General features: G+C 41.6%; 2 protein-coding genes across 3 annotated transcripts in view; one reads left to right on the top strand and one right to left on the bottom strand.

The window, feature by feature from the left end:
* The first annotated feature begins 893 nt into the window (after nt 1–893).
* otop1 (otopetrin 1) lies at nt 894–14,613 on the top strand. The gene is made up of 6 exons (XM_017485204.3): nt 894–1,964; nt 3,022–3,158; nt 11,314–11,372; nt 11,586–11,719; nt 11,932–12,845; nt 12,986–14,613. The coding sequence occupies exons 1-6, from the start codon at nt 1,490–1,492 to the stop codon at nt 13,154–13,156; spliced, it is 1,890 nt and encodes a 629-aa protein (XP_017340693.1). The 5' UTR covers nt 894–1,489; the 3' UTR covers nt 13,157–14,613.
* Nucleotides 14,614–19,400: 4,787 nt separating this feature from the next.
* Nucleotides 19,401–23,982, bottom strand: part of LOC108275188 (limbin) — a 17,210-nt gene continuing 12,628 nt past the window's right edge. Inside the window, exons 18-23 of one of the 2 annotated variants that reach the window (XM_053688063.1) lie at nt 23,722–23,918; nt 23,526–23,613; nt 21,140–21,279; nt 20,931–21,026; nt 19,777–20,221; nt 19,401–19,678 (exon numbers count right to left, since the gene is read on the bottom strand). In XM_053688063.1, coding sequence (XP_053544038.1) covers nt 19,822–20,221; nt 20,931–21,026; nt 21,140–21,279; nt 23,526–23,613; nt 23,722–23,918 — 921 coding nt within the window. In that variant the 3' untranslated portion in view covers nt 19,401–19,678; nt 19,777–19,821. Of the gene's footprint in view, nt 20,222–20,930; nt 21,027–21,139; nt 21,280–23,525; nt 23,614–23,721; nt 23,919–23,982 lie in introns of both variants that reach the window. The other variant, XM_053688062.1, reaches the window with a different exon arrangement.

Here is a 23,982-nt window from a genome sequence, read left to right as displayed (position 1 = left end):
GTCATAATCAAAATTTACTTTGACAACTGTGGTCACTTTGACAACTATGGTAAGTCAAATAACCATTCTATTTATAACCACGAAGAGCAGAAAGCACCTCACAATGCACATGTCGAACCTGGAGTCAGCTGGGCCACAACAACAGAAGACCAAATCAGGTTCCACTCCTGTCAGCCAAAAACGGGGGAATATGAGGCTACCGTGGGCACAGGCTCAGGCTCAGAGCTGAAGAGTGGAAACATACCAGGCGATGTGTTTCCAATTGGTCCATTGTCAGTGACCCTGCGTGCACCACAGCCTCCGATTCCTGTTCTTGGTTGCCCGGATTGGAACCTGGTGTGGTCTTCTGCTTGTGTAGCCCGTGTGCCATGTTTTGCATCCTGAGATACTCTATGATTTTATGCATTGTCCTGCTGCCACATGACAGGCTGAATGGATAACTGCATGAATGAGCATGGTCCCTATTAAAGTACAGATGTCATTAATATCTGCATCCCGTGCGCTGCTAATTGGCACCGTGTTTATTGCATTTATGAAGGATTTATGGCGGATTTGCGCGCCCACCTTTGAGTCATCGTGTGTGTGTGTGTGTGTGTGTGTGAGAGAGAGAGAGAGAGAGAGAGAGAGAGAGAGAGACAGACTCTCAAAGTTCTCCGATCATCGTTGTCATAATGGGGTCTTTTGTTCAAGTGCTCGCCTGTATCCGTTTCACATTAATTAGCGCGGGCCCTGTAATGTCGCGCACAGTTAAATCGCATTTTTCTTTGGTATCAAATAAACCTAAACTAACATTTCACTGGGTTTATGGTGTTCTATGTTTGGTATTTGGTTCTGTTTCTTTCTCGTCCTGTCTGCGTTGGTTTAATGAAACAAACACGCTATGGGATATGGAGACAAGTTCTTTTTTTTTCTTCTTTTTTTGCGTTTTCTGGAAGGTTACCTGAGCCATGTCGGCGTTGCGTGTCACACAAAGGCGATTCCATAAAGGACCATTGTCGGACTGACCAATGACCAGTGAAACGCGAAACCCCGCTTCCCCCTTGCTTTCCCATCAGACCCAAGGAAGAAAGAAAAGCTAAATAAGCCTCAGTTCATTTCCACTGGACCCACACGGAGCTGCGCAGAGGTGAAGAGTGCAAGCGAGTGCTGCCAAAAAAGCGCCTATATTCTTACATTCTGCAAGAGAATCTCACGCTCTGGGCCAGTTGGAAAGTGAAAATACGCGCATTTTACGCACGGCCGATAGGCTTCATAGTGTTTGTCGGTGAATGATGTTTTTTGGCACGCGCTCGTTCCTCCGCATAACGCGCTTTAAATCGGATTTCAGTGCATTTTAAGCAGCTTGTCCCTTCTCAGCTTGTTCATTGGATGAATATCTGGCATCACTGGTTGCTCAGAAAGGCTGAAGTGGACTGAAACTCGACCTCCAGCTCCTAATCTGCAGATTTCCAGAGGGGTATATAGGTAGATTACAGCGAACACGAACCGGATGCTGGAAACGCGCTCTCAGGAACACCTGAGCAGGCATCTCGTATCATTTGAATCAGCGCTGTTGGATTGCAGAGCAAAAATGCTGGAGCACAGCGGGCCCGATGTGAAGTTTGTGAACAAGTACTGTCCCAGTTCGTCCTCTTCGTCTTCAGCCTCCTCTTCCTCCTCGTCCTCGGCGCGCGAGATGAAGATTTTGGCCACGCTACGCGGCAGCCTGAGCCGGAAGTACCCGCAGAAGAACGGCGAGGTGCTGAGCGCGCAGTACGGCATCAACCTGCTGCTCGTGGGCCTCGCGCTCATGCTCGCGCTCGCGTACCAGGGACCGACCGTGACCGAGGAGACGGTGCTGGCTTTCCTCACCACGCTCATGCTCATGCAGGTGCTGTGGATGATCTGCTACGTGGCGCGCCTGGAGCGCAAGCGCAATGAGCCGCCGGAGAGAGACGCTGACGCGGCCACCAGCTGGATCCGAGGTACCCAGCTGCGCTTTACGTGCATTCAGATTCAGATTATTAATAGTAATAAAAGCCACAGAAAGACAGACAGACAGGTAGATGTGGCTGTCTGAAGTCAAACCCATAACCAAGGACTACAGGGGTACATCTTTTGTAGGTCTAGTGGTATGTACCTGTGCAGGTGTTGTACCTTTTAGTGTGTATCAATGGTCCTTAAAGTCCCATTACATACCTTTTTTTAAAAACAAAAACAATAAAAACTATACATTCATAGTTTTAGGTGAAACCCGGACATACATAAGGTAAAAAAGATGTACCCTTGATAGTACCACCAAGGAAAGGTATAGTTTGGTACCTTTATATCTGAGAGTGTGCAAATCCTGGCTGAGTTTGTGTGTCGCATAACAGTAGCCTTGAGAGTATGAAGAGCCTTACCTGGATCACAGTGGAAAAATGTATGATTAAGCTACATAGTGATGAAAGAATATTACTGTGGATAAATGAACATGAATCGGAGACATTTAAAACATGTAAATACATCATGTGCACTCTGCTTGGCTCCTAGCTTGGCTCGAATGATACCAGGGTAAGAAGGGTAACCAAATTCAGCACAGGTGCTTTAGTCTCAGCATGGTTTGCTTGGCAGTGGAAATAGTGATAACGCGGAGGATTGCGGGTAATTTGCCGAGCCAAGCCATTACACACCTTATTGGGGAAAAGGGAATGGTCAGTGCAAATCAATCCAAAGTGATGAAACATTTCTATCCTGATGGGAGTGGTCTCTTCTAGGATGACCCCACCTCCATCTACAGGGCAGGAGGACTCACTGAATGGTTTGATGAGGATGAAATTGTTAGCAATAAAAATGTGACTTTAGGACACAATTGCGAACTTGGGGCATAATGAAATATTCATTATATAAATAAATAAGAATGTAAAAAAGAATTCAGTGCAAAAGTGTTAATTCAGCACTGTAAGACTTCATAGAAAGTGTTCATTTGGTTTATGTTAATATGCTATGCAAAGTTTTAATTTAAGTGTTTTTTTTGTTGTTGTTGTTGTTTTTTGACTACAGGTGGTCTGACTCTGCTTGCTCTGCTCTCACTCATCACAGATGCTTTCCGTGTTGGGAACTTTGTCGGTTATCAGGAGTGTGTGTCTCCCATACTTGGCGTCTACCCCGTCATACATGCACTTCACACAGTGTCACAGGTGAGAGTGTGTGGTGAGAGACCAGGGGGCAAGGTCTCATGGTGCATTCAGATGGCTCATATGTGACTAGAAAGGAGGGTAATGATTTAGGTAGCTAGCACATAGCTGTTAAGTTTTTCAAATGGACACTGTATGGGCACAGTGACAGTGGAAACAAAACAGAATTTTCAGGCAGACAATATTGCACTGCTGTACTGAGGGAAAAGGATTCCATCGATGTGGTTAGCACGTTTGCCTCACACCTCCAAGGTTGGGGTTTGATTCATGCTGCTGTCTGTGTGCTTTGGGCGTTTCCTCCCCCAGTCCAAAGACATGCATTGTAATTGTCCATAGTGTGTGATTGTGCACTGTGCAATGGGTTGGCACCCCTTCCAGTGTTGTCCCTGCCTTGTGCCCCGAGTCCCCTGGGATATTATCCTGGTTTCCCATGACCCTGTGTAGGGTAAGTGGTTCAGATGTTGGGTGTAACGCGTTACAAAGTAACACGTAACAGTAATCTAATTACTTTTTCTGATAACACAGTAATGTAACACTTTACATTTAAAATTTATGTAATCTGACTACTGTTACTCATGACAATAATATTATGTTACTTATACGTTACAAATTTACTGTTAAGAAAAATCTTTTAAAGTAAATCAATTAGTTTAAAAAAAAATTAGTTTTGCCCCTAAGATTTTTTCTTTTCCCTGAATAATTCTCCACTTGGAGCGCTTTGGCACTAATTAACTGAATGTCAGTAAAAGAAGACTTCCTAATTTTATATCTTCAGTGAACAGAGACTAATTTAATTTGAATTTCTTTTACTAATCAGACAGGGTTTACAGGAATATATGGGAAAATACTCGTGTCGTATTGGCTGACAGGTCTCTCAATTCTGCCAAATGCTAGCTCACATAGTCAGTGTGAGGAAAAATGGATATATGCTGGTTTATTTATTTATTTATTTATTTTAAACCAGTAAAGGGGAAACTGAAACAGTAACATCCTCTGATGCTGAGCAGGAAAACAAGGTGTGTAAATGAGTGTCTATTTTTCCAGTTTTCCAGAGTTCCAGTTTACGTAAACATGATATGAGCAGAGCATAAGGAAAGATAGCATACTATGCAACCCAGACAATGATAGTTTAGTTGTGCCTCCCCTTGGCAAGTGACACCAAATGAGCCTAGTTAGAAAAGTTTTATATTCTATTGGTCTGGTAGTCCTACAAACAGTGACAACACCCGATGCAGGTTTTATGATAAATCCAAGTTTTCCTGATCATGTCATACATTGATGCGTGATAAAATTATTGAAAGAACTATGAGTTTCACTTTGTAGTGTATTTTTGTAGGTTTGATAGGTTTTGAAAGTAATGTGAAAGTACAGTAATTAGTAATCTGATTAATTTTTACATGCAGTAATCAGTAATGTCATCAGATTACAATTTTAAAGTAGTAATTAGTAGAGGTGCACGATACTAAATTTCTCAGCCGATACCGATAGCCGATTATTCAGTGATATCGCCAGATACCGATAACCGATACCAATAGTTCTGCCTTTTATGCCTTCTTTTAAATGAATAATAAGTAATTCCACAATTCTGAAAGAAATGCAAATAAAACCTTTATTGTCTCCATTTCAACAAGTTGTTTCACAGTAACTGGTCTCATAAACAGAAAACACATTACTCTAATTAACATTAACACGAACTAAATTCTGAAGATTAAAGTAAGATTTCTTAACTTATTGAATGTTACTAATTCATATTACCATTGACTGAATTCTAAAAAACCTCATGTTAGGCTTCACAATCACTCACCACAAGCAAAAGCATTTCTACTTCATCACTGACATCAAACTGGTAATATATAATATAAACATTTTTATATATTAACATTAACTGGATATGAAATACACTACTCTACAAATATATTTTTCTGTGCAATATATATTTTTTTGTCAAGTCATCTTCATTTAAATCTTTCAGCAGTGTACTGGCGCTTTAATTCAGCGCGAGCAGCTCGCACAGTGTGGCAAAAAAAAAAAATTGACTCTATGCCAAAACTCTCGCTTCACTGCTACTTACTTCCGGTGTAAAATTTTTATCAGTGCAGAGCGTTCAGAGATGACAAACTGCAGTTTTGTCATCATTCCACTCAAGAGACATCTTGTTTACACACAGCACGAAATTGAAGTGTTTTCCCACTCTCTTTTGATTGACAGGATATAATCAGCCCTGATCATCGGATGCTTTTAAATTATGGGCTGATGGTCGATATCGTGAAAAATTGCCTTTATACGATACGTCAGTGCATCTGTAGTAATTAGTAATCTGTCGTGGATTACTTTTTTTGAGTAACTTACCCAATACTGATCAAAAGATGGATGGTGTACCAGAAGAGTTTATGTGTTTATGTGGAATGTTTTAGTAATATTATTAGGGGTCTTTCTTTCCTTCTTTCTTTCCTGCAAAGTGACTAATGCAGGTTCTGTTTCATTCCTCCTGACCGCCAGCCAGATAGTTAGAGAAAATAAATACCAACGAAGTCATGTGGTGACGTGAGCTAAGCGGAGGTGATATAAGCCACTGCGGCTCAGCACTCCACATCTTTTGTGTTTCTTGCCTTCAGATTAAGTCGAAGATTTTTTCCCATCTCATCGTCAAGTGCAGCTTTCTCTGAGCAGCGAAAATTTATCCTCCCAAGCTATGACGATACATTTGGCACTGCGCTGTCTGACTGATAACAACTTCTTTGTTTTCCGGATTGCTCACCACTGGTAAGTACAAGCTTTTTCCTTAGCATCACTGCTACGCATTGTCAAGCTACAGGGTTCGCGCTACTGGCTCTCCTCATGGTTGAAACTCAGAGGCTCTCCACTTTAGCAGCTATGACTTTCAACCCCTGGTTCAAAGGGATGGGTTCTATTCCACATATTTTCTGGCTCCAAAGCGGGATGGAGGTTTTCGTCCAATTTTGGATTTGAGGAGACTCAACAAGTTCTTAAAGAAGCTCCCCTTCAGCATGGCCTACATTCTTTGGTTCGTGACGGAGGGAGATTGGTTCACGAGTGTCGACCTGACGGAAGCATATTTTCACGTTCCTATTGCTGTGCATAACAGGAAATTCCTACGCTTCAGCTTCAGAAACCAGACTTACCAGTTCAAGGTCCTACCCTTTGGTCTTTCTCTAGCCCCTTGAGTGTTTACGAGGTGTATGAAGGCTGCCCTGCCACTCCTGTGATGCCAAGGGTTGCGGATTCTGCCATACCTAGACGATTGTTTGCTTTGCGCTCAGACGAGGGACCAGGCTGTGCCTGATACCCAGCTGTTACTAGGCCACGTCGACAAGTTGGGTCTCTTGGTGAACAGGACAAAGAGCTCACTGTCTCCCACGCAATCCATCACATTCCTTGGGGTGACAATCGATTCATCCACAATGCGAGCCTCTCTGTCTCTGTCTCAGATGACAGACATCCTAAATATTCTTGACCAGTTTCATCTGGGGGCATCTCTCCAGTATGGGCTGTTATTGAGGCTGATCGGAATGCTGACATCGGCCACTTCTGTAATTCCTTTGGGACTGCTTCACCTGCTCCCCTGCAGGTGCAGAGCAACAGCTTTCTGCTGGACACAGTCTGTCAACGTCATTGACGGATCGTAGTGACTCGCAGTTGTGTGCATGTCCTCCAACAGTAGACTTCACCGCCTTTTTGACAGCAGGCCTTCCATTGGGAATGTTCCCTCTCGGGAGGAGGTAACAACCGATGCATCTCTCAAGGGCTGGGGAGCAGTTTGGAACCACAGGGGTGTCAGTGGTGAATGGTCAGTGGAGCAGTCTATGGATCATAACAACCTGCTGTAGATACATGCAGTTTTTCTGGCCCTGAGACAATTCCTCCTGGTGCTGACAGGCCGTCATGCACTTGGACAACACTTTGACAGTTTTCAATCTGAATCACCAAGGGGGCACGAGGTCAGAAAGCTTGCTACAGCTCACTCACAATATCCTCACCTGGTCTCTCCCACGGTTTGCATCACCGAAGGTTGTTTATCTGGCAGAGATAGCCAATCAGGCTGCAGATGCTCTGTCCAGAAATTGGCCTCATCCGAGTGAGTGGAGGCTGCACCCGGATGTCGTTCAGAACATTTGGCAGGAGTTCAGTGTTGCAGAAGTGGATCTATTCGCTTCAGAGAACACAGCTCATTGCCTGTTGTGGTTTGCCCAGATGGAAAATTCCAGTCCACTGGGGCAGGACGCGCTGTCACATGATTGGCCAGATTTTCTCCTGTATGCCTTTCCTCCGATTCCTCTGCTTTGGGAGACACTTCACAGAATTGCTCAAGGCAGGCACAGGGTGCTTTTGATTGCACCACGGCGGCTGTCCAGACCATGTTTTCCCTTGCTCCTAACCTTGCTGAGGGACAGACCAAGGCAGCTTCTCCTCAGGAGAGATCTATTGTCTCAGCTGGATGGCTGCATTTGGCAACCGAACCCGGCCTGCCTACAGTTATGGATCTGGCCTCTGGTGCTGGCTCCCTCTTAGCAAACTGTGAGCCTTCGGTCGTTCACACTGTTAACATGAGCGCTGCTTCCACATGAGCAATTTATGCCTATCAATTCAATTCAATTCAATTTTATTTGTATAGCGCTTTTTACAATAGACATTGTCTCAAAGCAGCTTTACAGAAATATCAACATGGTATACAGATATTAAAGGTGAGAATTTATCCCAACTGAGCAAGCCACTGAGTGGCGACGGAAGTCTTTTTGTACGTGGTGCAAGACTCGTGGGTTTGACCCTGAACGATGTGCGGTCTCTGTAGTTTTGGGTTTCCTACAAGGTCTTTTGGTCAGTGGTAGGGCAGCCTCCACCTTAAAGGTTTATGTGGCAGCTATCTCTGCACACCATTCACCTGTGGATGGCTCATCTTTGGGCTCCCATAATCTGGTTTGCAGTTTCTTAAAGGGTGCGAGGCACCCTTTTCTCCCTTATTCTCCCCATTCTCCAGTGTGGAGACCAGTTTACCCTTTGTTTTGGAGTCCCTTTGCCAATCCCCCTTTGAACCATTGGAGGGGCAGGTCTTAAATGGAAGTCAATGAAGGCAGCTTTTCTTCTGGCTGTGGTATCTACAAAAAGGGTCGGTGAGCTTCACGCTCTGTCCATAAGTCAGTCCTGCATGAGATGGGTACCGGAGTTGTCCTCTGGCCCAATCTAGCGTTCTTTCCTAAAGTGCTCCACCACCAGTTCATTAATCGAGCTGTGTTCTTTCCGACGGGCCTTGAGCAGTGTTCTCCGCTCCTGTGCCCCGTATGGGCCTTGAGGTGCTATGTAGAGGCTATGGCGCTGTTAAGACAGACAGAACAATTGTCTGTTTGTTATGGTGGCGTTAAGAAGGGTGCCTCTTTGTCTAAACAGAGGTTGTCATGGTGAGTAGTTGAGGTTATTGCCTTAGCATACAAGCAGCCCCAACAAACCATGCCCAGGTCTGTTAGTTGCCACTCCCCCAGGGCTGTTTCATCTTCGTGAGCTGCCTTCAGGGGTGTCTCTCTTAGTGACATCTGTGCTGCGGCGACATGGTCTTCTCCCTGTACCATTGCGAGATTCTATAATGTCAACATTGCTTCATCCCAGGATGTGGCCTCGGCTGTACTTTGCCAGTGATCCCTGCTCTTTTCTGGTGAGTTACTCCTTGTGAATTTTCTGAGTCATCCACTACTGTTTCTGGTGGTCAGGAAGAATGAAACGGAATACTGGTTACAATGTAACCATGGTTCTGTGAATTCTGGATGACCACCCGAGTTGCTGGTCACTCAGAGTGTGCAAGAAGACACTCCGAGGTGGAGTACTGAGCTGCAGTGGCTTGTATCACCTCCGCTTAGCTCACGTCACCACGTGACTTTATTGGTATTTATTTTCTCGACCTATCTGGTTAGCGCTCCGATCATCCATTAATGTTGCACCATCTCTGGCGGTCATCCGCATTTCATTTCACAGAAATACGGATACATTCGTAACCAGTGTTTTATTTCACTGCAGATATCTGTGCGATTAGTTACTGGCACACAGTGGCTGTGGTGTTGCCCAACTGAACCATTCATCTGCTTGATGCAAGTTTTATAACACTATAAGCACATGAAATCTGGCTCAAATAGCCCTTTTCCACTGGGGCTGGAACCATAGCTAGAATCCAATCTCAAACTGGGCTGCACTTTTCCACACAAGAAAACCGGGTGCCTAATTCCTGTTGCCAAACCGGCCCTGCAACCTTGCTAGTCTTGAACAAGGGCACCGGTGACGTCAGTATGTGGAGCTTTCAGTACAGACCGCAGTTTGAAAGACGGTATTTTTTTGAGTTGCGGTAAACATTAGAAACCAAGATGAAATATTTTGGTTCAACAGTGGTCGGCAGAAGAGACCAATGCTCTCCTTGCCAACTGGTCGACGATAGAAATTCAAGACAAATTGGAAAGTAGCATCAGAAAAAAAAAGCGCGTATATGAGGAGATAGCAGGGGAAATGGCCACCTTAGGTTTTAGCCAGTCTGCTAAATCAAGTGGTCGACAAATAAAAAAAAACTTCAAAAGGAATACAGGGACCAAAGAAGAGAGATGAACAGAAGCAGCAGTGGACGGAGCAAAATGATAAATTTTGATGTCATGGACTCAAAATTAGTTCTGGGACATTAGCCTCATCACATACACAGAGGAGCAGAAGAGCAGGTAATGGCATTGCATTGCACAACAAACTTATTATCCAAAGATATTCCTATATGTGTTATCATGACACTAGTTCCCTTTACAGTGTATTAAAATTTTTTACTGTTCTCTTACACAGAAAAAAGTAACCGTGACAGTAACCAGGACCTGCTGGAATATTTTCAAGCTGCAGATTGCACAAGCAACAAAAGTTGTTCAATGTGTGTGTGTGTGTGTGTGTGTGTGTGTGTGTGTGTGTGTGTGTGTGTGTGCTTGTTCAAAGAATGACACTTAAACCTCATATTCACTTTTTAATCACAGTTTTTTTTATTGTACATATTGACATTTAATTGAATAAATCACGTTCTGTCTTGTTTCTTCACATTATATTCAAAACTAGCTACTACAAATTAACATATTAAGAACATTTATTTGGTGAATAAATCTATCACCTCCAAAACGACTATTATGAATACCAATTAGCATATTAAGAACATTGTTCATCCTGCCTACTGAAATAGTGCAATAATTCTGGGATAAACTGCGTCGGATTAAATCCTGGAACGACGGTATCCCACCAGTGGCATGCTCAAGGATATACCCACACGACAGCCAAGCGTCTTGCCCTCATCCACAGAGCTAGCTGTAAAAAATTATTCTGTGTGATTATTATTATTATTATTATTATTATTATTATTATTATTATTACAGTGTATAACAATAGCTAACTTAGTTCAACTGAGCTATCTCAAGTAAGCTCATCGAAACATTAAAGGTAAAATATATAAAATATTAGTGTATATTTACTTTTCTCCGTGCACATTTTCGTGCCTTGTGAGAAACTGCACTAACTCCTTGCAGACCCAGACGAACCAAACGGTCGAAAGTTTGTAAGTTTGTAAAACTAAAAACAGAGATTTGACATTTGCAGCATACGGTGCTGTGTTTGTGTCTGTTGTGTAACTTCCACATTGTTGATGATGTAGTGTGTTCAGCTTGCTTTAGTGGAAACGCCAGCCGGTTCTGAGCGAGCACCGGCTCCAGCTCCGCCACCAGCCCCAGTAGAAAAGCAGCAATACTGATTCATGAGCATGGTCAAGAGTCCATTCAATTTCCAGTTTTTCTTTGTAATGAGCTCTCATGAGTTTTTCAGCTGATTTTCATTAATGATGTTAGCTAACTCGCATGCAACTAACAAGTCATACTGATTTGCTGCTGTGAGAGAGTTCAAGTGCCTCCTCGGTCCTGTTTTTCTCCTCCACATAAGTGCTGATGCAACTGCTCCTTTAACCTTAGAAACTGCAGAGCTGTTGAAGCAACATGAAACTTCACAAAATTGAAAATTAATAATAATAATACATTTGTGCATGGTTCCAAATCAGCTCAAGCTGATGACGATGATGTTGAAAAGATGGCTTTGTGTGTGTAATGTGTGTGATCTGATGATTGTGATGTTTTTCTTTCTCATTTTGCAGGTTCACTTTCTCTGGTTTCACGTTAAAGATGTCATAAAGCGTTACGAAACGTTTGAAAGGTAAATTTGTGTGTGCCCATGTATTTTTCACTAGAATTGATGCAATTTGTGCTATATCTACTAGTACACTTACTAGTACAATAGTTGCGAGTTCAAATCCCTTGTCCTGTTGGGACTCTTAACCCTCGACTGCTCAGTTGTACACTGTCTCAAGTGTAAGTCGCTTTTGGATACAAGCATCAGCCAAATGAATTAAATGTAAATGCGTCTTAGGTTTGGCGTGATTCATGCTGTGTTCACCAACCTGCTGGTTTGGAGTAACGGAGTGATGACTGAAGCCGAACATGCTCTTAATGACCACAAGAGACGATTATCAGCAGTCGGATACTTCAATTTTACTGTTGGGGGTAAAGTTAACACACACACATACTGAATGCCAACCCCTCCTCTCCATCTTATCTTGCTGTTACAGTAGCTGGTACTACACATGCCTAGTTGTATCTTTATAGTTCTATCTTTTCCTCTTTCTCTCTGTCTCTTTATCTCATGCTCTGTCTATAATTTCATGCCTAGTAATAGTTCAGTAAAGTGTTTTATCTTTTGTGTCTATCCCTTGCAGAGGGCAATCAGCCTAACTGTAACTGTACGACCAGTGCGTGTTCGATGTTCAGCAGCGGTCTGTACTATCTCTGTCCCTTCAACATTGAGTACCACATCTTAGTCTCCGTGCTGCTCTTCGTCATGTGGAAAAATGTTGGCCGCACCCTCGAGCGACGCACCAATCAGAAGCCAGCATCGTCAGCACCATTGCTAACAGGCTCAGGAGACGGACCTTTCCTGCTGCTTGGCTCAGCCCTTGGGCTCTTGGCACTTGCCAGTGCCATCACAGTGCTCGTCATCTACATCATCCACGTGGAGGAGTCACTGGAGGCACGCCATGCAGCCATCTCCATGTTCTACTGGTTTGGAATCATCATTTTGGCATGCATGAGTGTCGCCGGTGCTGTCGGATTGGTCATCTATCGGCTTGAGGATTGGCCCATGGACACGGCGCCAAATCCAGCCAGGACGCTCGATTCTAAGCTGCTGCTCGGTTCTTCCATTGGCTCCTGGCTTGTCTGCTGGTGCAGTGTCATCGCAGTGGGTGGGGCCACAAATTCACCCACCTACCGATGGGCCAATTTAGGATACGCCATACTTTTAGTTTTGGAGAAATGCGTGCAGAATCTGTTCGTCGTTGAGTCGCTTTACAGGAGACGACGTGAGCCTGAAGAACGGCCTGCCCTTTGCACCACCCATAACTCCATCCTAAACCCTAGCCAAGGAAATGAGAAAATCTTTGCTGTGTATGATGGTATCATTAACCATGGGTACGAGTCACCAGATAAACACTGTGAGAATGAAAAGCAAACTTACGGCGGGAACAACGGGAATGTGTCGCATTCTCTTGGACACGGAATGCCAGAGACGCCCAACAGACAGAAGCAGGTCCTGAAAAACATCGCCATCTTCCTGTTTATGTGCAACATTTCGGTAAGGGTCTTCATTAATGCCTGTGTTAAAATTACCATTGCTATTTCACTACCAGTAATTGTTAAGACTTTGAAATAAGATCTTAATTTTTTGTGCTGTGTTTCTGTGTGTTTGTTTGTGTGTGTATGCACGGTATATAGCTCTGGATCCTACCTGCATTTGGATGCCGGCCACAGTTTGATAACGGTTTGGAGGAAGCATCGTTCGGATTCCCCATCTGGAGCACGGTGCTGAATTTCGCCCTTCCTATGAGCCTCTTCTACCGCATGCACTCTGTTGCCGTTCTCTTCGAAGTTTTCCGGAAAATTTAGGTTCCACTTCTGTACCTGCATGGTGTTTCTTTTGCACACGGTAATGATGATTCCCTACATCAAGTTCTCAGAACCAGGGTTACCTTCATTTTTAACACTCTTGTTTCCACAAAAAAGGAGGGAAAAAATACCCTTTTCTTCTCAATTTTGATTGCACACAAGAAAGAGCGATCGGAGCTTATTGCTACAAGACAGAAATAAATGCTCTTTTGGCTTTTCTCCTCTGTGATTAGATCAAATCAAGAGATCTCATCCCTCTGTCCACTAGGGGTTGCACAACTCGAATACGAATTCAAAAAAGTAGTTAACTAGTTGTCTTTTCCATAGTTAAAGCAACAAATGATTCATAATCTCGCTACTTTATTAGTGAACTTAAATGCTGATTTAAAAAAATAGCAAAGAACCATCAAAACTTCATTTAACAGCTGTGTACAGGCTAAAAATGACATTTATAGCTTCAATTTATTTAGGCTACGCTTATATACAAAAATAAACAAATCAGTGCAATAAATGTGCCAAATAATCTGTGTATCATATTTCAATTACAATGTTTTACAACCATTAGAGACTTAAAGATAGAACACTTAACTAGCTGCGTGCATCGTGACAATCCTGACATGTGAGTGGGAGTCAGATACACGCGGAATAAAGAAAAGCCACATTGATTAAGGTGTTTGATCATGGCGTGGTGCTCATGCAGTGCTGAGCAATGTCTTAACCACGTCTGGGGTACACTGGAGTAGATTTTTGCATCGAGACTCGGATCATGCCGGACCCAACAAAAACGTTGTAGAAGTGTGCAGGTTTTATTTTCTTCACATATGAACCTCATGGGTCAAAGATAGGGCTTCATCCTTCATCTACAGTAACTGCTTCATCCTATAAAATAAAATATTTATATTTTGACAAGTAGCCTACTAGCACTAACTAAGTTCAACAATAATAACTGCGGAATTGGTCAGCATTCCCAATGAAGAAGTCCCACATACTGTACACCTCTAAACTGGGTTTCACTCATTTGTTTATTCATGTACCTTTTACATGATATTTTTGGAAATACTAACTTCATTAGAAAATGTCATGGGTGCATACAAACAACCACAATAGGATAGAGAGTGGTCAGAATTCGGGTGGGCCCTTAAAAAACAGTTCTGCACACTGCTCTACGTTTAACCATGAAATTGATTCGAAAGTGATAATGTCCCAAAAATTCAAAGAAAATAATAATAATAATAATAATAATAGCAATCATAATAAAAGATTTTTCTCAGCATAGTCTTCCACAATGTTGACTAGTAATAGTCGACTATGCAACCCAACCTGTCTACTGTTTGGATGGGAAGCACAGCTCTTGGTCTCTACACAGCTCTTGGCTGCTTCTCTCTCCTGTGATTGGATGAACTTGTTTAAAATGATGTCCGTGACTGGACAAAAAGCATAACTATTGGCTTTCTTGCTACTGTAATTTGATTTCTCTTTACTGTGAGTAAACAGAATGCCATCTTCACCTTCCCCTTATGAATGGACAAGAAAAAGAACAGCTATTGGGTTTCTTTTCATTATGATTAGACAAAAGCAAGAGCTTGCTTTCTCTCCATAGTAACTATACCAAAAAGGAAGATTCAAAGATATTTTTTCGATTTCTCTGCACTGCATTGTGATTGAACTGAAAGGTGAGATCTTGACCTTTACTTTTGGACACAAGACAAGCCTTTGACCCTTCTCCCTAATATAATAAGATGGAAGACAAACATTTGACTGGATGGAAAGAAAAGCTTTCTGCTTTTATCCCTTTGTGTTTAGACAGAATGAATAGCATGTTGTTTTTCCTCCTCGTTCTGAAGAGACAACGAGAGGAATTCTGAATTTCTGAGATGGATGAGATGGCTACAGGAACTGTCGCACCCTCCGTGAGCTGATGTTTCACGCATTGAGCACTTTCAAGAGACTTGTACACACTCTGTAACACACTCCTCAAACACTTCTCAACTCCACAGGTGCTCTTATTTTCTCCCAGAGCGTGTTTGTTGGTGCTAAATCTAACACGCAAAACACCGGGTTCAGGTTAGCGATAACCAGCGAGAGACAGCAGATATGACTGTGGGCAAAAAAAAAGAAAATATAAAAGAATGAGTTTATTAATGACCACCACAGTGAGCAGGGCTGGAGGATCATCTACTGTATTTTGATGTTTTGAATGAGGAAATATCAGGTCTATAATCTTAACTGGGATGAATTGATCTGATTATATGGTTAATATATATTGATATTGGTTAGCCCCTTAAACTCCCAGCTCATCATTGATTTATTCGTACTAAAGCATATTACTCATAAAATATGATGAATTATTCAGCCACTGTAGAGAAACTATTAGGAAGGAAATGTAGCAGGGTTAGGCTGGGTTTTTCAGGGAGTGTAATGGGTTCAGTTCTTCCAAATTTCTGGTGCTGTTTAATTTTTTTTTTTTTTTTTTTGACCTTTTAAGAAATCACTTGAATCACTTGAATGATCTGTTCTCATTACTTGTACCTGAAAGAAACTTTACTTGTATTTTATTGATACAAAGCAAAAAGTTACAGTGCCATCTGTATGATGTATTGGCTGTGTTCCTCAAGAGATCCACAGCTATCCTTTAAAAAAAAACAACAGAAATTCATATTTGATGTGAAAAACAGAGACTCTCTCATTAGAACTTCTATTTCAGAACCCAGGTAATGTCTTTCTGTAAAAACTAAAAAACTAAAAACACTGTGATGACTTCTTTTGGAATCATACACAGTGTGATGGATCATGTTCTCTTGTGCGTCTCGGTGCCAGTGATGTTGAAGACTTGAATTTCTCTGAGAGATCACAGCCATGCACATACCACTATACTGATTATTTTTTGTTGTTGTTTAATGTGTGAAGCTTTAAGGTGTTATTTGGTTTCCATGAGTGTTTCTGCAAACCTGTCAGAGTATGTTTCAATTGTACATCAGAAAACGCACCAGTGTTTTGTTTCTAATCATTTAGGTTTTGCTCTACAATTAGCAAAAGGTACATAGTGCTTAAGATATGTTTTTTATATTTCTTTATATTCTAATATTCCAATTTTATTACACAAGATTTAGTTTGGCCTGGGTTTCTTTTTTGGGGATAATATTGGTATAACTGTGCACAGTTTCAACTTACTTTTGACTAAGTTTCAGTCTGGGATTTGATTTGATACAAAGTTTAATTTAGGATGAGTTTTAGTTAAGACTATGATTCAGCATGATTCATTTTGGAAATTTTGGACTCTCCTTGTTCTGTCTCATGCATACATTTCTAAGTATGGAAATAATACTGAGCAATAATAAATAAAACATGAAATGAAAGCATAATTTGCCTTTGCGTTTAAAAATGATTCTCTTAGGTATGATTTTTGTTTTTTTTGCAGGTAAAATACTAGAATGCCTTGAAGATTTTTTATTGTTTTTTTGGAAATGTGATCTATTACTTTTGTCCATTGTCTAACAAAATAGAAATTTATCTCTGTAAGATAATCGTTATACAGATAGATAGATAGATAGATAGATAGATGGACAGATAGACAGATGGCCAACGATTCACTTTGAGACAGGATTTTATTTCCTTCGGGGGATTAGATTCAGTTTATGATGGGATTTAATTTAAGTAAACCTTAAAGAGAGTTAATAGTAATCTGGTGCAGAACATTTTCTTCTTTACTTTTATTCAAAGATCTCTATACAGAGACATTTTATCCAGGCTATGCCAGAGCAGAAACAATGCTTATAGTGGTTTAGTTCTTCTTTTATGGCTCTTGTTGCAGCGCTCACATTGCGATTTGGCCCAAAGTAAAAAGATCTGTTCTAGATATGTTTTGTTTATTGTAAACCCCTATTGTTAATTATTTAGTAAAGCATGCAGATTTTGTGTGTGTGTGTGTGTGTGTGTGTGTGTGTGTGTGTGTGTGTGTGTGTGTGTGCGTGTGCGTGCGTGTGTGTATGTACATGTGAATCTCCAACATCTTCTTTAGAAGAGTTTTTTCCACCTCATTTAACAGAAAATTTTTTTGCATTCACAAAGACATTTTCCATCCTAATGCTGCATTTGCTGCATCCAGTTGTGCCAGTAAAAGAACGATTAAATAAAGTGTACCTTTTTCTGGGTACCCCAAATATTTTTATTCATCCAATATGTGTTTACTTTTTTGGTTAATTATTTTGTTCTGGCTCGGTACATTAGCACATCTTTTCTCTAAATGCATATCCAAATTTTGAAATACACACTTCAAATGATATGGTTAATCTCTGCAATCTTATTTACACTTTTTAAAAATATATATATATATATTATTTTGTTTGTTTGTTTTGTTTTGTTTTTAGCTATAGTAGTCTCAGACCTCCAGTGAAAAATTAAAAAGCAAACATTAGACACCTAACATCTCTTCGGCTAAAGTCATATCGCCCTGCAGTTCTTACCTGGTTTCCCACTGAAGCTAAGTAGGGTTGAGCCTGGCCAGTACCTGGATGGGAGACCTCCTTGGGAAAACTAAGGTTGCTGCTGCAAGTGGTACAAGTGAGGCCACAAGCAGGTGGTGCTCACCTTGTGGCCTGTCGGGGTTCTAAAACCCCAGTATAGTGACAGGGACACAAAACAGCAATGTCTTTTGGATGAGACATTAAACGGAGGTTCTGATTCTCTGTGGTCCTTAAAAATCCCAGGACACTTCTCGTAAAAGAGTAGGGGTATAACCCTGGTGTCCTAGCGAAATTCCCCCATTGGCCCTTATCTATCATGGCCCCATAATAATCTCAATCCCTGAATTGGCTACGTCACTCTCCTCACCACCAACAGCTGGTGTGTGGTGGGCGTTCTGGCACCCTGGGCACACCGCATCATCCAGGTGGATGCTACACACTGGTGGTCGTTGAGGAGATTTCCCCCCATACAATGTAAAGCACTTTGAGTGCCTAGAAAAGCGCTATATAAATTTAAGGAATTTTTTATAATTATTATATTTTCTGATACATCTGTACAGTTTACATGGCACAACAGAAAATAACATATCATCATGTTTGTTTCAATTGACGTTGACGTGTATTTTGTATTGTCTGGGATTATGTTCATTATATCTCCAAGTTTGAGTTCTTTTTGGATGATGTGCTCAAAAAGTTAACCCAGTCTTATCTCCCTAATTACTATACCCACTGAAAGCAAGTTCATTTATTGCCAGAAACTGAACTCGCCAATGCTTTTTGCATAGTATATATTATTGTCTATTTGACTGAGTGATATGCGATATTTTCACCAGTAGTCAGTATACAATCATACTCTTGCCAAGTAAACATTGGCTGCACACGAGAGACACTAAGATACATCCAGAGCAAGCATGTTTCCAATACGTGTACACACAATTGGTGAATACGTCCACTCTATAGCCAGTAATGTGATCTATACAGTAATTTAGCTATATTGGGATAAGCCATCATTATTTAAGCAGAGGTGGACTGAGTACCGAGAAATTATACTTAAGGGAATGTATAGATAATTTCTCAAAATGTTAATTAAAACTGGAAGTATCTAGTTGTATATGGTGTTTTACTATCAATGTTTTTTTTTTGTTTTTTTGTTTTTTGCCATTTTCTCATCATTTCAGCTGTGTGAGCTTTGCCTTTTATGGGTTTTGAGTTTTGTGGGCATCACCACATGCAAATCATCTGTGCCGTGAATGCACCTGGTAATTTATGGGTGACTGACATTCATTACCATACACAAATGACTACTAAAGAAAATCAAAACATTTGTAAATCCGGCAGAATTTTTTTGTTTGGTTTGGCTTATGCAAAGATTTACACAACTTTACTAAAAGACTGATAAATGATTCCCAATAGGTTTAGAAACAGGGTAAATGTATTTATTGCAAATCAATTGTATTCAAATAGCATAGTGGAGCTGGTGGTGTAAAATTATTTGAGTGCAGAATGTGACCTACAGAGTGGTCTAATGAAAGTAGGTTAGATAAAAAGTGCTGTAAATAAGTTTTATGTGAAAATTGTTTTTCTATGAGATAAACAGGCTGAGTCAGAACTTGCTCCTAACCCACTCATAATGGAACTCTACTGAGTGTAAACCCCAAGATCATGTCTTCATGTGTTTAGTGAGAACGAGCAGCTGGAGCTGGCTGATACGGGAACACCTTAATTACATACTTGTTACTTGATTATTACTCACCAACCCTGTAAATACGAACACACAATACTGATCTAAAAGAATTTTATTACAGTTATAAAGGGCAGTCCTTTAGAAACGACAAAGCAGCAAAGTACACACCTGTCTGATTAAAAGCCCGATGAACTCAAAACTAGATGTTTTAGAGCTTTTTCTACGAGTCTCTTTGTGCTGCAGGCATAATAATAATAATAAGACAGTAATAAGATAGTATATAAAAATGTTTAACTCGAATGCTGTTGTCTGTGTGGGAAATGTGTCAAGCCCTTCAACACTCCGTCTTCCAGTTTCAAAAAGAAATACATCAATGTGCAGAATCAAAATCCCAGCTCTCAAGCCATTTCATGGGCATTGTAATTGAACTTGGTGTAGCTTGTCAGTGATAACTGCCATTTCCAACTAAACATTTACATTTGATTTAATTGTAAAGTGAGATTAGTTGTGTCTGCTCGTCATGTCTGCTCTTGAGGAGCCACTGCTCCCTTCTTAAACTTGAACTTCCTCCTCTTTCTGTGATTGTGTGACATGTTTGATGCCTCTGCAGTGTCTGGTGTATGTGTAGCGTGTGTAGTATGTCCCATATGTGTCTGTTCCAGGTTTCCTCCTGGTGCACAGCGGACAGTAAACAGTCTTTCTTCCACCATTTCACTTCCTGCAGCCACTTCCACTACACCAGCATGGCTTGTACACTCCACCCCCTCCAGTGTGGTCTCTTCCACTACATTAGAAGCGTCTTCCTTTTGTGTAGTGGGTGCAGTGATTGGCTGGCTGCTTGCTGGAAGTGGGCCTAAATTGTCTGCATGAGATCCGGAGAAGAGCTTTTCCATAAGCTTCTGCTTCTTCTTCAGCATTCTGAGGAGTACAGTGCATCATGGGAGTCCGAGGAGCTTAACTCACTAAAGGTTCACAGCCTCTCACTCACACACAAACTCAATTCTAAAGAATAGACTGCCGTTAATTAACAATGATGGGCCATATTCAGAGTTGGGAATTTGAGTCAAAAAGTTGTGTCGATATTTAAGCAGACCTGCTGTTTGGAGATGCTCTGACCCAGTCTTCTAGACATCACAATCTGGCCCTTGTCAAAGTCGCTCAGATACTAACTCTTGCCCATTTTTCGTGCTTCCAACACATCAAACTCAAGAACTGACTGTTCACTTGCTGCCTAATATAGCCCACCCCTTGACAGGAACCAGTGAAATGAGATAATCAATGTTATTCACTTCAACTGTAAGTGGTTTTAATGATATGGCTGATAGGTGCGTGTCCATTTTTGGAATTAAGTACACCGCGCTCACAACTCAACTCTGAATACAACCCAAAGTTAGAAAGTAGTGTATGTTCGATATAAATTAGATCCCATAGAGAAGTTTTTAAAGGGCTTGCTTACTTGTCCTCTCCTCGTTGAGCAGAGCTTACACAGAATTCATTATGATGTGTGATGGCAAAAATTTACAGTGCTTAATATTTTCACTTGTGTGATGTTAATGATGCATCTACAAGACTACAAAGGAATATGACACGAATAGGGAACGTAGAGCGCAGTAGCCAACGTCCTCACCTGTCAATGTGCGCGTGAGAGCCAAGTGATGTGTGCTTGCTGATTACATCATTCCTCAGTCTGTCCACCAGATGGCAGCAGGGTCCTAACATCCGCCTACTCGCAATACACAAATGCACAACATGCATAAGCATTAGCGTATGAGATTGGGAGTGTATTTTTTTTTGTGTGTGTGTGTGTGTGTGTGTGTGTGTGTGTATGTGTGTTACCCTTCTTTAGGTGCAAGTGTTTGTATGAGTGATTGTAGGTCTCCTTCAGGATGTGTAGGCAGCAGGAGGCACAGGAGTTGCTGCAGAACTGGTTCTGAAACACCACTGAGTTTGACGAGCAGGGCAACAAGGAGAAGATCCTACACACACACACACACACACACACACACACACACACACACACTACAGAGTTTAACTAACACAACGGAATGGAAATCCTCCACCCACACACACTAGAGGTCGACCGATTGATCATTTTTTGCATCAGTACTGCTGGAACTATCGGTTAACAGCAAAAATCCACACTGTTTTTTCCTGTCTGTTATGGAGCAGCTGAGAATGGTCCGCTGTCATTATACAGTTTTTGATTCTTTTTGGATGTCACTATGTTTAGTTGTTATTTTTTGGTTCAGTTCAGTTACTTTTATTTTATTTATTAATAGTTTATATATATATATATATATATATATATATATATATATATATATATATATATATATATATATATATATATATACACAGTATCTCACAAAAGTGAGTACACCCCTCACATTTTTGTAAATATTTGATTATATCTTTTCATGTGACAACACTGAAGAAATGACACTTTGCTACAATGTAAAGTAGTGAGTGTACAGCTTGTGTAACAGTGTAAATTTGCTGTCCCCTCAAAATAACTCAACACACAGCCATTAATGTCTAAACCGCTGGCAACAAAAGTGAGTACACCCCTAAGTGAAAATGTCCAAATTGGGTGCAAAGTGTCAATATTTTGTGTGGCCACCATTATTTTCCAGCACTGACTTAACCCACTTGGGTATGTAGTTCACCAGAGCTTCAGAGGTTGCCACTGGAGTCCTCTTCCACTCCTCCATGATGACATCACGGAGCTGGTGGATGTTCGAGAACTTGTGCTCCTCCACCTTCCGTCTGAGGATGTCCCACAAATGCTCAATAGGGTTTGTCCACCACCTTCACCCTCAGCTTCTTTAGCAAGGCAGTGGTCGTCTTGGAGGTGTGTTTGGGGTTGTTATCATGCTGGAATACTGCCCTGTGGCCCAGTCTCCGAAGGGAGGGAATCATGCTCTGCTTCAGTATCATAGTACATGTTGGCCTTCTTGGTTCCCTCAATGAACTGTAGCTCCCCAGTGCCGGCAGCACTCATGCAGCCCCAGACCATGACACTCCCACCACCATGCTTGACTGTAGGCAAGACACACTTGTCTTTGTACTCCTTACCTGGTTGCAGCCAAACATGCTTGACACCATCTGAACCAAATAAGTTTACCTTGGTTCAAGTAATCCATGTCAGCAAACTGTTTGCGGGCTTTCTTGTGCATCATGTTTAGAAGAGGCTTTCTTCTGGGACGACAGCCATGCAGACCAATTTGATGCAGTGTGCGGCGTATGGTCTGAGCACTGACAGGCTGACCCCCCACCCCTTCAACCTCTGCAGCAATGCTGGCAGCACTCATATGTCTATTCATTGAGGGAACCATAAATGCCAACCTGTACTGTGACATACTGAATTAGAGCATGATCAATATGCAGTGTTCCAGCATGATAACGACCCCAAACACACCTCCAAGACGACCACTGCTTTGCTAAAGAAGCTGAGGGTGAAGGTGATGGTCTGGCCATGCATGTCTCCAGACCTAAACCCTATTGAGCATCTGTGGGGCATCCTCAAATGGAAGGTGGAGGAGCACAAGGTCTCCAACATCCACCGGCTCCGTGATGTCGTCATGGAGGAGTGGAAGAGGACTCCAGTGGCAACCTGTGAAGCTCTGGTGAACTCCATGCCCCAGAGGGTTAAGGCAGTGCTGGAAAATAATGGTGGCCACAAAAAATATTGACACTCTGGGCCCAATTTGGACATTTTCACTTAGGGGTGTATTCACTTTTGTTGCCAACGGTTTAGGCATTAATGGCTGTGTGTTGAGTTATTTTGAGGGGACAACAAATTTACACTGTTACACAAGCTGTACACTCACTACATTACATTGTAGCAAAGTGTCATTTCTTCAGTGCTGTCACATTAAAAGATATAATCAAATATTTACAAAAATGTGAGGGGTGTACTCACTTTTGTGAGATATACATATATTCATTTTAAAAAGTACAGTACATTTTCATGTTACAGTTAGTACTGTTCATTTTTGTAATAAAAGTTCAGCAATATTTTTCTTTTAGTATTATGTTTTCATTTCAGTATAATTTTATCAAGACTATCTGTTGATTAATCAGTTATCGGCAGATACTGCCCAACATTGTTATTGATATCGGTAAAATCCAATATCGGTCTAACCCTAACACACACACACACACACACACACACACACACACACACACACACACATAAACGCAAATACATACACACTATTACCTGGTCAAAATGTGTGTAAAGCCTCTTCAGCTCCTGCTGTTCCCTCAGATCCTCCATCACCTGCTGCCTCCTGATCTCCATCCTCAACCTACACACACACAAACACACACACACACACACACACACACTTTGGTTGACTTCTTTTTCTAGAAAGTATTTTCCACACAACTTTAACTCCTTCCATGTCTGGTCTTACCTCTCAGTGAGGGTGTGTGTGAGCTGCCGTCTCTTGTAAAGTGCCTCCTGCAGGCACTCGGTGATCGTGCACTCTGTGTTTACATGGAACAACTCTTCCTCATCAGGAGTCAAGAGTTTATTGTGACCGAGCCCATCCATGGACCGCTCCCACTCAGACTCCTCCTTCTGCAATAATAACTCCGCCTCCTCTAATGCCTGAACAGAGAAAATGCTAACTGGTAAATGGTCGGCACTTATATATCGCTTTGTAACCTTAGCG

Source organism: Ictalurus punctatus, chromosome 2 (genome assembly GCF_001660625.3).
Source record: "Ictalurus punctatus breed USDA103 chromosome 2, Coco_2.0, whole genome shotgun sequence".
Taxonomy (NCBI): Eukaryota; Metazoa; Chordata; class Actinopteri; order Siluriformes; family Ictaluridae; genus Ictalurus; species Ictalurus punctatus.
Note: the sequence above shows the minus strand (reverse complement) of the source record. Positions and strands in the feature narration are given on the sequence as shown.

Coding starts and splice junctions, on each gene's coding strand:
- otop1 (XM_017485204.3), top strand. CDS start 1,490: ATGCTGGAAACGCGCTCTCAGGAACACCTGAGCAGGCATCTCGTATCA. Junction 11,373..11,585: donor CGTTACGAAACGTTTGAAAG/GTAAATTTGTGT, acceptor AATGCGTCTTAG/GTTTGGCGTGATTCATGCTG. Junction 11,720..11,931: donor CTTCAATTTTACTGTTGGGG/GTAAAGTTAACA, acceptor TATCCCTTGCAG/AGGGCAATCAGCCTAACTGT.